This window comes from Trichosurus vulpecula, chromosome 5, assembly GCF_011100635.1.
Source record: "Trichosurus vulpecula isolate mTriVul1 chromosome 5, mTriVul1.pri, whole genome shotgun sequence".
In the NCBI taxonomy this organism is placed as follows: Eukaryota; Metazoa; Chordata; class Mammalia; order Diprotodontia; family Phalangeridae; genus Trichosurus; species Trichosurus vulpecula.
In genome coordinates, this window is record NC_050577.1 from 105,068,471 (window position 1) to 105,082,224 (window position 13,754).

The window sequence follows — 13,754 nt, forward strand, 5'->3', positions numbered from 1 at the left end:
GCTAGATTGGTGTCTTCTTTCTTTCTCTTCTCTTTTCTTTCTTTCTTTTTCTTTCTTTCCTTCTTTCCTTTGTCTCTCTCTCTCTCTCTCTCTCTCTCTCTCTCTCTCTCTCTCACTCCAGCCCGTCATCCCTCCCTTCCCTCCCTTCCTTCCTTCCTTCCTTCTTTCCTTCCTTTCTTTCTTCCTTTCTTCTTTCCTTCCTTCCTTCCTTCTTTCCTTCCTTCCTTCCTTCCTTCCTTCCTTCCTTCCTTCCTTCCTTTCTTTCTCTTTTCTGACCCATTACACTCTGAAGCTCATAGATTGGACCACAATAGGTCCCTGCCCAAGCTCCACATCATAGCTATATTTTGAGCCCTCCTGGCTCAGAGTGAATGTCAATAGTAACTGTTTCTCTTTTGAGTAACAACCTAGAGGGTCCTCCCCTCCCAGTTTAAGTTTTTTCTTTTTTGTAATTAAAAGGGCCATCTCTTGACTCACTTAAAGAGGCCTATTCACTGAATGGGCTTTACCTCACTCAAAGTGAGAACCTGAAAAAGCCTTAGCCTAAAAGGGCCAGGGTCTCCCATTGCATCCTGGACCATCTCCAGTTGTCTTGATGAACGTCAGGCCACTGGACCCAGATGGCTCTGGAGGAGAAAGTGAGTATGGTGACCTTGCACAGCCCTCCCTCACTCAAATCAAAGTCAATTGCAAGTCATGTCATCATTTTCCTGATGTCATGGTCCTCTTCAAAAACGAAGGAAGACATAACATTCCTTCTTGAGACACAAGCAATTTGATATAGATTATACACATGAAGTCATGCAAACATAAAGAAAGTTTTTTTAAAAGTATGCTTTGATCTGCATTCAGACTCCTCTTTCTGTGGAGGTAGATAGCTGCTGTTATTGTGTACAATGTCTCCTGATTCTGCTTACTTCCCTTTGCATCAATTCATCTAAACCTTTTCAGGTTTTTCTGAAAGCTTCCTGCTCTTCATTTCTTGTAGCACATTGGTATTCTGTCACACTCATATACCACATCTTAATCACTTATTCCTCAATTGATGGACATCTCAATTTCCAATTATTTGCCACCACAAAAAAAGAGATACCATAAATATATCTGTAGACATAGGTCTTTTTCTTTTTTAAAAAAAAATCTCTTTGGGACACAAACCTAGTGGTGATACTCCTGAGTCAAAGGGTATGTATAGTTTTATAGCTATTTGGGCATGGTTAGAAACTGCTCTCCAGAATGGTTGGATCAGTTCACAATTCCACCAACAATTCAGTGTCCCAACTTTCCCACGTCCCCTCCAACATTTGTAATTTTCCTTTCCTGTCATATTAGCCAATCTAATAGATGTGAGGTGGTACCTTAGAGTTGTTTTAATTTGCATTTCTTTAATCAACGGTGATTTAGAGCATTTTTTAATATGACTATAGATAGCTTCTATTTCTTTATCTGAAAGCTGCCTGTTCATATCCTTTGGCCATTTATCAGTTGGGAAATGACTTGTATTCTAATAAATTTGACTCTATTCTTTAAGACCTTTATCAGAGAAACCTTGCTGGAAAATTCTCTCTCTCTCTCTCCTCTCTTCTCTCTCTCTCTCTCTCTCTCTCTCTCTCTCTCTCTCTCTCTCCCCTTTCACACTGTCCCTCCTCAAAAGTGTTTTGCTTCTGACCACCACTTCCCCCAGTCTACCCTCCCTTCTATCACACTACCCCCTTCCCATATCCTCTTCCTCTCTTATTTCCCCTGTAGGGTAAGATAGATTTCTATACCCAACTGAGAGTGTATGTTATTGCTTCTTTGAGCCAATTGCCAGGAGAGTAAGGTTCAAGCATTGTCTACCACCTCCCCCCTCGATCTTCCCCTCTACTTTAAAAGCTCTTTTGCATCTCTTTTATGTGAGATAATTTACCCCATTTTAGCTCCCCCTTCACTCTTCTCCTAGTGTATCCCTTTTTCTCACCCTTTAATTTTACTTTTTTATATATCATCCCATCATAGTCATTCCTCTTTCTCACTCTTTAATTGTACTTCTTTCGTATATTATCCCATCATTGTCAACTCATGCCCATGTTCTCTACATATACTCCTTGTTACTGACCTAATAATAATAATAATAAAATTCTTAAGAGTTATAAGTATCATCTTCCCACATAGCAAGGGAAAAAGTTTAACCTTATTGAATCTCTTATGATTTCTTTTTCTTTACCTTTTTATTCTTCTCTTGAGTCTTATATTTCAAAATCAAATTTTCTATTCAGCTCTGGTCTCATTAGGATACTTGATCATTAATATCCATTTTTCCCCCCGAAGGATTATATTGTTTTGTTGGGCAGGTGATTCTTGGTTGTAATCCTAGCTCCTCTGCCCTTTGGAATATCATATTCTAATCCTTTCATGTACAAACTGCTAAATCTTGTGTTATCTTGTGGCTCCACAACATTTAAAATGTTTCTTTCTGACTGCTTCAAATATTTTCTCCTTGACATGGGAACTCTAGAATTTGGCTATAATACTCCTTGGAGTTTTCATTTTGGGATCTCTTTCAGGTGGTGATCAGTGGATTCTTTCCATTTCTATTTTCCCCTCTGGTTCTAGGATATCAGGGCAATTTTCCTTAATAATTTCTTGAAATATGTGTAAGCTCTTTTTTAAATCATGACTTTCAGGTAGAGCAATAATTCTTGAACTATCCTCAATCTATTTTCCAGGTCAATTGGTGTTCCAATGAGATATTTCAAATTTTCATCTATGTTTTTATTCTTTTGATTTTGTTTTATTATTTCTTGATGTCTCATGTAGCCATTAGCTTCAGCTTGCCCAATTCTAATTTTAAGGAATTATTTTCTTCAGTGAGTTTTTGTACCTCCTTTTCCATTTGGCCAATTCTACTTTTTAAGGAGTTCTTTTCTTCAGTGAATTTTGTACATCTTTTTCCATTTGGCCAATTCTGTTTTTTAAAATGTTATTTTCTTTGGTATTCTTGTGCCTCTTTTAGCAAGCTGTTTACTCTTTTTCATGATTTTCTTGCATACCTCTCATTTCTTTTCCCAATTTTTCCTCTACCTCTCTTATTTAATTTTTAAAATCCTTTTTGAGCTCTTCCAGAAATTCTTTTTGGGCTTGTGACCTAGTCACATTATTCTTTGAGACTTTGGATTAGCTGTTTTGACTTTGTCATCTTCTCTGAGCTTGTGTTTCAATTTCCCCTGTCACAATAGTAACTTTCTATGATCAGGTTCTTTTTTTGTTGTTGCTCAATTTTCTAGCTTATTTCTTGACTTTTACCTTTATGTTAAAGTTGAGGACTGCTGCTGGGGTGCAAGGGACACTGTCCCAAGCTTCAGGTTTTTCATGCTGCTATTTTCAGAGCTAGTTCTGGGTATCTGTAAGTTTTTAGTTCCTCCAAGATAGCATAATCTAACGAGAGATGTGGTCATTGCTCTCCTGGCCTGTGCTCTGGTCTCTGAGCAACCATAAGCACTCTTTTCCACCCTGGAACTAGTGACCAATGTTCCAACACTCCCCTGTGGCAGCAATGCACTAGTGTGCTAGTGCTTTTCCTCATCTTGGATTGTGACCCTAAACCACAATCTTGGTCCTGAAACCCGGTGCCAGCAAAGGTCCTCTGTAATCTCCTTCTCACCAATTGTCCAGTCACCTTGCCATCTGTGTGCTGAGAACTCTAGAAGGCATTGCTGCCACTTTGAAGGCCTGCTGCTGGCTTGCTGATATTACCTGTGCTAGACTGTACTCCACTCTCACACTGGTGAGACAGATCTTTCTTGCCAACATTCTAAGTTATCTTGGGCTAGAAAATTGTTCCGCTCCATCCTTTTGTTGAGTCTGCCATTCCAGAATACATTTTGAAGAGTTATTTTAAGGTTGTTTGGAGGGGAATTCGAGAGAGATCAGGTGAGTTTCTGCCTTTTTACACCATCATCTTCTACTAAGGATTTCCTTTTTTTCACATGCCAAAATGAAAAAAATTGGATAAAAATTTGGTGTTTAAAGGTTGAAAACTTTAGGTAATGAGGATATTTAGTTACCATAGACAATTGATTAACTCAGATGCCAGAAATAATGAGGTTAATTTAGTAACAGACTTAAGAAAAGCTTACCTTTGTTTCAGGATCATACTTCATTTCAGCATCAGATTGGATTGGAACATCATTCTCTTTCACAGTAACTAGAACTGGTTGAACATTCAGTCCAAAGATTTTGATCTCTTTAAATGCTAAGTTATTTGGATCTCTGTAATTCTGATGTAAAACCTTCACATCTAGATGATTCTAAGAGACACACAAAAATAGAACCCATGTTACCTCCTCCTACAGAAACAGCTAAACTTCCCAATGTCTAAAGGTGACTACTAACTCATTTTGTTGGCTTCAGCAATTGGAGGAAGGAATTTAGGATCAGGTCATAATTGTAAATAGTTAGGAACAGTGTTTTTTTGCTTCCAGATTAACAAGAAATGCCTTCCTCAGACACCTAACTTGGGAAGACTGAAAAATCCCTGCTGTAGTAGAATGGATGCAGTTATTGCGGGAGGACATCATTTGGAATCAGAAGCTGTGGGTTCAGATCTCACCTCTGACTCTAACTGTGACTATGGGCACATAAATTACTTAGTCACTCTAGACCTGTTTCCCCATATATAAAATGAGGGAATTGGATTAAATGAATCCTAAGGTTCCTTCCAGAACTAAATTTATGATCTTATGAGGTTTTTCTTCCCTATCCAATAGTAAGCAAACTCTCCACTGGTATTACTTGTGTGGCAAAATTGAAAGCTAGATTGCTGAAGGCAGGAACAATTCCTCCTGGTTCCTCACATACTTTATCTTCCCCCAACACTTTCTAAATGGGGCAATGACTTTCTGAGTTATCTGTCACATTGTGTACAACTTTCTGCCAATGATACAGGAAACCAAATGTAAAATATGATACTCAAGGAGCCCACTGTCATTGACCCTGGCTTGCAGAAGGAATATGTTATTATTACTGGTGCAACGTAATCAAGAATGTGTAGCAGAGCCTCAATTCAAAGGCAGTGCCTCAAGTTCCAAATCTCTATTAATTGGGTTTTTTTTTAATTCTGGATAATATGTGCTCATCTTTTTAAAATTTACTAATAATTTCCTGAAAACAGGATTAGAATATATATGAACCAATCTCATTTTACATAAATATGACAAAGATATCTGTCCTAACTGATAAAAATATAGTCAGTCTCCCCTACATAAAGACATATATTTTTATGTAGGTGATCCTCTAACAACAATGAATACAATTGCTTGTGTGTTTGTGTGTATATAGTATTACGCCTATATTAATCACACCTATATGGAAATTTATAGATATTTGCAGTGTGTATTTGTTCTACACATAGACCCATATACGTGTGGTGCCATGTGAGCATCTTGTAAATATAAGCCCCTCTCCTTTATTGGTTAAAGAAAATATATAATTATTGATACTAAGAGAATTGGGACTAAGTTTAGATAAAATTTTCCCAAACTTTATGGTGAAAGCTGATTTCATATTATTGACTCCAATAATTTCAGCAGTGGGAATCTACTTTGAGTACCATATTATATCCCTACAAGGTTTCTAGTAATGTGATACCTATAATGAAGAGAAGAGGGGGGAAAAGAAAAGAAAATCAGCTTTGGGGCTTAGTTTTAATCATTCCCCAAAATACTTGGAAATCTCTTTTATTAGGATGAAATTACTAAGAATTCATTCTTCCTTCTAAATTTCAGTTGAAGTACAGACCAATGGGCTATATGCTTTTGACAGACGGAAAAGTTATGGCCCTCAAAAAAGCAAACAAGGAAAATTCTCCCTTAATGGCATTTTTATTTATTGCCTTTTAGTACCATTAATTTTGCTAAGATAATAAAAAAGTCAAAATTCCCATTTACACTTACCTGACTAGCAGAAAATGTTGAGAAATAGTAGTTCCCCTGTTCATAGGTATCTGCAACAAGACAATAGAATGAAATCTACCAGGTCCTAACAAGCACAGCTGAGGACACAAAAAGCTCAAACATTTCAACATTATCAACACTAGGACTTCTTGTCTGCCTGGTTCTTTCATTCTCTGTCTTATTCAGAAACTCCTATTTACATACTCTGGTAGAAATGCCCAGCATCTCAGAGTAGTCCCTGGGTGAGTGCAAGGGTTTTACAGTTCAATTCATTGCAATGCAACATGGTGGACTACAATAGGCAAGGGACTTTCACTCAGTTGAACCACCTCCACATGTCCTTGATGTCCTTCCTTGTTGAATATTCTTCTCCTGTTATGGCTAACTTAATCTTGTTTTTTAAACTGTTAAACGACCTATGGATGTTCAACTTATGCCAAAGTTAACCCTAAACTTCCAGGGAACTAGCCTGAGTCTAGCCCAGCCAAGAACAGGGAAAATGAGTGGGAGGTACAAAGAGATGAATTTAGGCTTGATGTAAGAAAAACTGGAGCAATCGGAGATATTCTAAAATAGAATAGCCTGCTTTGGAGTGGGAGTGGAAGGTATTGGGTTGCCCTTTGCTTGAAGTCTTCAAGAAGAGGGTAGATGACAATGAGCAGAAACTTTTTCAGAAATGATTTGGACTAGATAACTTCAGAGGTTCCTTCCAACTCTGAGAGCCCATAGATTATAATCAACCATGCTAATAAATGATTAAAATGAACTGATTTGAAGATAGGCAAGAACAAAGGCAGCTCAGTGGAGGGAGTGCTGGGACTAGAATCAGGAAGACTCATCTTCCTGAGTTCAAATCTGATCTCAGATATTTATTAGCTGTGTGAGTCACTTAACCCTGTTTGCCTCAGTTTCCTCATCTGTAAAATGAGCTGGAGAAGGAAATGGCAAACCCCTCTAGTGTCTTTGCCAAGAAAACCCCAAATGGGGTCACAAAAAATCAGACATGACTGAACAACACCAAAGAACACAGGGGTGCTGAGAGAAGCTATAGTACAGCCTTTACACCAATATTGATGTAAATTGAACCTAAGGAAGTTCCACTCACCTATGCTTTGTCCATCATCCCAGAAAAACTCTCCTTCAGCTGTTCCATTGTCTGATAAAGCCACAATAAGACCCAGTGAATTTCTCCGGCTATGAAAATCAAAAATTAAAATCAGGCATCCAGCAACTTGGGACTGGTGTTTGATCTCTGTTCTCTAGAAATTCCTCCAAGATAACTATCATGCAACTAGCTTTGTAGCAAATATCAAGTATGAGTTTTCAACATGCTTGAAATAAAAGCTATAATTTTGACATAATTTGACTTTAATCCATGAGCCAAATAATAGATAATAAAGAAGTATTCAAGATTCATCTCTGACTCCCTTCTCAGACTTATCCTGCCCAGGAGCACTCTACATTGGTGAAGCACAGGACAGGTCACAAAGAATTTCTATCCACATGATGTCACTCGTTACTTCATACAAAATCTCCCATGTGAATAGCAAAAGATTATCATGATGCTTAGACAATCGACATAAAATGTACTGGGGGCAAATACCAGGAAAAGTCCCCAGCCCCTCCGTTCCCCCACCAAATACCTGTATCTGGTAATCTCTTGTTCTTAATGGATTACTATTGCTAATTAGGTGCCAAAATTCAGTTGTCTTTATGCTGATGAAGGACTAAAAGTGCTATCTGCAATCCTCTAAATTTCAACACCAAGGAACAAAGCATTGGCCATCGTATCCTGGATACAGATCCGGGAGCTATTGGTGATATACAACAAACAGAAGCTCCTTAGCTTTTACAAAATGCTTTCCTCCCAATACCCATATTGCTATCAACACTATCTATTTGGACATCAAAAATTGTCATCCTGATTTTAAAGAATCAGGAAACTGAGGCTCTGTGAGTTTGGGGGATTTTCCTAGAATCTTAACAGCTAGAAATCAACTCAGGCTCCAGGCCTCCGACTACGAGTCCCATCACTGTTCACTATACTGCAGTGCCTTTCAAGAAAGGGATAGGAGCACAAGGACTTAGCATTAGGATCTAAGGTACATATATTTGGAAAGAAAGAAGATGCTGCTCCCTTCCACTCACCTATAATGGGTGTTATTGGCAGGTTCTTGCCATGGTAGGATGTAGCCTCCACGGAACATGAGATTGATGTGGTCAAGGGGGGCTGGCAGGTCCTTCCACTCTCCCCTCACTCCAATATCTGAGCCCTTTGATTGAGAGGGAAGGCAGGGAAGAAATGAACCAGGGGCCTTAAGTTTAGTGGAATAGCTGACAGGGAAGGGAAAGTGCTTCTCACTATGGGCTCTCACCTCCAGTTAGGGATCCTATTTTTTAACCACATGTGGACTACTCAATCCAAATGGTCATGCATTTTTCCTCCTTCCTCTCTTTCTCCTGTGTATCACATCTTATCAAACCTGCCTTTCTTCAAAAGAAACCTTCCCTAATTATTCCCACCATTCAGTGTATCTCATCAACCCTGTCTCATCTCTCTTCTAGATTCCCATTCTCAGGGTTAATTGGGGCCTGTGGAAACACTGGGTGTTCAACCAATAGGAAATTAAGTAATTGACTAGAGGAGATTCTCAGACTATGGAGGGAAAAAAGAAATGGAAATAAAGCAATCAATGGTAGGCTATATGTCAGCTCTTCGAGAGGTACAAGGGGCAGAGTTGTCAGAACCTATACTGAAATCTTGAAAACATCACAGATGAGATACCTTAGGCACCCACTATCCTTCCCCACTCCCTGACCTTACACATTTTTCTGAACTGGGTAAAGCATGAGTTCCTATATTACATCAAAGAAACTTACCGAGTAGTAATCATACCACGGGGCTTTGGGGAAGTAGGCAGACACCTGCCTGGCATCCTACAATAAAAATATACAAACTATTAGAAAACTGACATAGAAAGACTAACAATAATAATCCTTACATTTGATCAATAAACATTCATTAAGTGCCTACTATGTACTAGGCACTATGCTAAGCACTGGGAATACAAAAAGAGGCAAAAGACAGTGCCTTCCCTAAAGTAGCTCACAATATAATGAGGGAAACAACATGTAAACAAATGTGTACAAAGCAAGCTATAAACACAAAAAATAGGAAATAATTAACAGAGTGAAGGAACTGAATTGAGAGGGGTTGGGGAAGACTTCTTGTAGAACATGGGATTTTAGTTGGGACTCAAAGCCAAGGAGATCAGTAGGTGGAAAGGAGGAAGGATGGCATGCCAGGAAAGAGGGAGAGCCAGAAAGAATGCTTGGATCTGAGAGATGGAGTGTCTTGTTTATGGGACAGCCAGGAGGCCAGTGTCACTAGATCAAAGAGCATGTGTCAGGAACTAAGGTGTAAGAAAACTGGAAAGGTAGGAGGGGTTAGGTTATGAAGGACTTTGAATGCCAAATAGCATTTTGTATTTGGTCCTGAAGGCAAGACAAAGCCAGTGGAGTTTATTGAGTAGACGGAGGTGGTGAGAGTGCCATGATCAGACCTATGCTTTAGGAAAATCACTTTAGTGAAGTAATACAAAGGGAAAAGAGAAGAGGGCCCAGGACAGAACCCTGAGGGACAACTATGGCTGTTGGGCATGATCTGGAGGACGATTCAGCACAGGAAAGAGAGGAGGAGTGGTCAGATAGGTAAGAGGAAAACCAGGAGAGACTGGTGTCCTGAAAACCTAGAAGGAAGAAAATACCAAGAAGAAGAGTATTATCAAGATTGCCTAAGGCTGGAGAGAGGTCAAGGTGAATGGGGATTGGGAGAAGGCCCCTGGACTTAGCAACTAAGAGACCAATAGTAACTTTGGAGAGAGTAGTTTCAGTGGAACGATAAGGTCAGAAGACAGGCTGTAAGCTGTTAAGAAGAGAATGAGAGAAAAGAAAAGTGCAAACACTTATTGTAAATGGCATTTTCTTGGAGTTAAGCTACAAAGAGCAGAAGAGATACAGGACAATAGTTAGCAGGGATAGAAGGGTCAAGCGAGGGTTTTTTCAGGATGGGGGAGACATGGACAGGTTTGTAGGCAGTAGAAAATGAGCCAGTAAAGAGGGAGAGATTGAACATAAGTGAAAGAGTGGGGATCAAAGAAGAGGCAATCTGGTGGATGAGATACGATGGAATGGGATCATTTGAACAAGTGGAGAGGTTAGCCTTGGTAAGGAGCAAGGCTACTTCATCATGTGAGGCAGGAGTGAGGGAGGAGAAGGTGGCAGAAGGTACATGAGGGATAGGCACTGAGGAAGAGTGGAGAAGAGGGAATTCATGACAATTTTTTCTGTAAAATATCAGAGAAGGTTCTCAGTTAAAAAAGTGGGGAGAGGGGAAGCCATCGGAGGTTTAAGGAAGGATGAAAAGGCTTAGAAAATCCTTTGTGGAGAGTGGAATAGTGAGTTAATAAGGAAAGTATGATTTAACAGGAGTGATTTAACCAGCTGAGGCTATATAACATAAATTTGTAGCGGACCCAGTTAGAAGGGTTGCGTGATTTTCTCTGCTTTTGTTCAGCAGCACACATATAGGCTGAGGCTTGGCTGGGCATAATCAGTCATATGAAAAAGAAGCTAAAGATTCAAGAGAGGAGAACAGTGTAGAGTTTAATTGGTTCACCAAGGAATCAAGATGGGGAGAAGAGAAGAGAGCAGCTAGTGCAGAGCAGTTGGCTTGGGAGAGAACTGAGGGATCAAGGGATTGGAAGCAAAGGTATGGATGAAGAGTAGCGTTATGTAAGAGAAGGCAGAGAAGAGAGAGAGAGAGAGAGAGAGAGAGAGAGAGAGAGAGAGAGAGAGACAGAGAGACAGAGAGAGACAGAGAGAGACAGAGAGAGGTGAAAAGTCAATAGATTATGGTTGGATAATGGGATTTCAGAATTCTTAAACATGTGGGTGATAGCAAGATCATCTTTGTGTGAAGCTGAGTTGGAGTGGAAGAGTAGTTCATGGGACTGAGTAGGCTGAGGAACTTAGTGGTTAGTAAATTTGAGAGAGAATCAACACATTTGCTGAAGTCTCCTAATATAGGGATAGGAGTTGGCTAAGAGCAAAATATTATAAGCCAGGTATCAAACCCATTGAGGAAGGAAGGGGAATGACCTGGGGCAGGGAGAGGGGGATATCTATAGATAACAACTACAAGGATTTTGATTGGATGATGGATTTGTATAGCATGAACCTCAAAGGAAAAGAGGTTACTGAGTGAAGGAGGAAGGGAGAGAATCTGGAAGTGGTAATGGGAAGCAAGGGTTATTCTAACTCTCCTGCCTCGATCAGGGAGCCAGGGAGAAGAGCTCCCCAAGACAAAGTGTCTAAATACTTGTCACCAACTTTTATCTTCCAATAACTCTTTAAAGGAGGGGAATCACGAACTCCCAACTTTACATATTAGGAAACTGAGGAACAAATGTTCACAGTACCAAGTCAACACCAACGTGAGGACTAGAACTCAGGTCCTATAATTCTAAGAACAGAGCAAGGCCCACTCCACTACATGACTTTGCCCCTCATTCAGCATCTTCTATAGAATCCAAGGTCTCTATACTCACAGGTTCTAGGACCGGGCTGATTAAGAAGGCTGGTCCCCACAAGAACTGAAGGAATATGTCCCAGGTTTCACTGTCTTCTACAAACCTGAGCAGAGAAACATGGAATCACAATCTGGGTTCTGTTCAAAGTCATGGGCAAAGAATTTCCAAGTCACACGAACATAAAAATTTTGAACTCTTAGGTTCTAAAGTGCCTTACAGACCAAGTCACCCCAATGGCCCAGACTCGGCATCCTCTGGCTGCTGCATCTAAGCAATGCACAGACTTTTGGTTCCTTGAATGCCTTCCTTCTTTTTCTTGGTCTGGTTCTACCAGTCACACTCACTACCTTGTACGTTATGGGTTAACATGAGGATATTTGCCCTTTTTGCATTCATCATGTTTAGATTTAGACCTTTACATTTCCTCAACCTTTGTAAGTCCTCCACACGTGATCATCAGCTTAGGTGTGAATATCACTTCACATTCACATATGTGTCTGTGTGTCTACTTACGTAGATGATAGAATGAAGGCCATAAAATTATAGCTGAATAATGCTTAGAGGAAAAGAAGTCAGGGATGTGATTTGACCTCATTATATACAATATTTTAAAACTGAAGTTTGAGATATTGTTTGCTATTTGGATTTTCTCTAAACCTGCGAGGTGGCTCTTCTGCTTCTGCGGATAGTTTAAAACACATTTATATCTTCCACATCTTGACACTTCTTAATATTTAATGCAACTTGAAAGTATTAATTTACAAATGGATAAGGAAGCAAAAGTCAATTGACTTCTCTAAATTCTAAAAGGATAAGTCAAGGTCATAAATCCCTGATCTTAAAAATGTTATGTAAACTAATTATGTGACCTAAGAGAACTACAAAAGCAAAAGATTCAAACTAGTGATAATTCACCAAGAAGGATCTTAGGGTCTCATTTATAAGACAAAAATATCTTTGGTCAACTTATTGGAGTCTCTTTATAATCAAAGCAGTCCTTTAAATTTAACATCCTTTAATTTTTTCCTAATTAGCCAGTCACAAGCTAATAAGAGTTATAGCTAGGATCATAAGTCAAATCTCCTAACTCCAAGGCATCAATGTCCTTTCCATTAAATCATGTTACCTATTTCAATAATAGATATGCTTCATTCTAGAGTGATTTGCCCAGCGACATAGTGTGGGCACTTACTCATGGAGAAGGGGCCGGACAACAGTGTTGCCATCAACGTGAGCCTTGTGCATAAGGGTGTAGAGATACGGCAAGAGGGTATATCTTGTCTGAAGGACGCTTCTTGAGAGATCCTCGAAAGTAGAATTCCAAGACACTGGGTCCTGTCTCTAAATGAGAGAAAAGGAAAACCTACAAAATAACCAAAACTTTGACCCTGCTCCAAAGGAACAGAGGTAAAGTAATCGAAAGATATCTCCTACACCAGTCAGTTTGTGTTCTTGCCCTTCTTCTTTCATGACCCCCAGGCTGGTACCACTGGCCTTGGCCCAGGAAGAATTCCTGATACTTCTTGTATCCCTTATACCTGAGGGACCCTGAACAAAGTCAACTCTTACCCCAATACAGAAATATGGCCTGGGAGAGACTGACATTTATTCCTGACCACACGTTTGCATGTTCAGCAGCAATCTTAAATTACAATGGAATTGGTTTGAGTTATATGCAAGGAACATATACATGTGAAAGAATGGAGGTATCCTTGCATTATAACTTCCAGCATGGCTGCAAGACCACTTCTCTCTATCACCATTCTTTCTAGAGTTTCTGATAGGAATGAGATATTCTATACTACTCTAGCAAATACAGAATTTATGTTATGTATTTTTCTGTGCCATGAAGGACACTATCGCATGAGGGAGGAATGAGGACTGAGGTCTGGCACAAGGGCAGGCTTGAGGCATGAGCTAGTTATCTCACCTTTTGCCCAATTGTATTGTGGTTCCTAGAGAAAGGGTAAAAGGCTCCCAGTTGCATCCAGCGAGCACACATCTCATATTCAGCATCATTAAAGAATCCACAGATATCAGCTCCTGTCTGAGAACAAGAAAGAAAAAAAATGGGAATATTGTGGGTTTCTGAAGCAGCCTGAAATCTTAAGCGCTGACCCAAGTGAGACTTACATAAGATATTCCAAAGAGACTGAACTCCATCATGCCTACAATGAGAATCACAGTCACATATTAGTATTGTGTATCAGACTGAGGCACTTGGAGATAA

At 39.6% G+C, this 13,754-nt stretch overlaps 1 protein-coding gene across 1 annotated transcript in view; it reads right to left on the bottom strand.

The window, feature by feature from the left end:
- Window positions 1–13,754, bottom strand: part of LOC118851010 — a 269,319-nt gene that overhangs the window by 182,016 nt on the left and 73,549 nt on the right. Inside the window, exons 38-46 of the mRNA XM_036760604.1 lie at window positions 13,658–13,692; window positions 13,455–13,571; window positions 12,717–12,865; window positions 11,543–11,627; window positions 8,814–8,870; window positions 8,082–8,206; window positions 7,039–7,127; window positions 5,934–5,983; window positions 4,119–4,289 (exon numbers count right to left, since the gene is read on the bottom strand). Coding sequence (XP_036616499.1) covers window positions 4,119–4,289; window positions 5,934–5,983; window positions 7,039–7,127; window positions 8,082–8,206; window positions 8,814–8,870; window positions 11,543–11,627; window positions 12,717–12,865; window positions 13,455–13,571; window positions 13,658–13,692 — 878 coding nt within the window. The remainder of the gene's footprint in view (window positions 1–4,118; window positions 4,290–5,933; window positions 5,984–7,038; window positions 7,128–8,081; window positions 8,207–8,813; window positions 8,871–11,542; window positions 11,628–12,716; window positions 12,866–13,454; window positions 13,572–13,657; window positions 13,693–13,754) is intronic.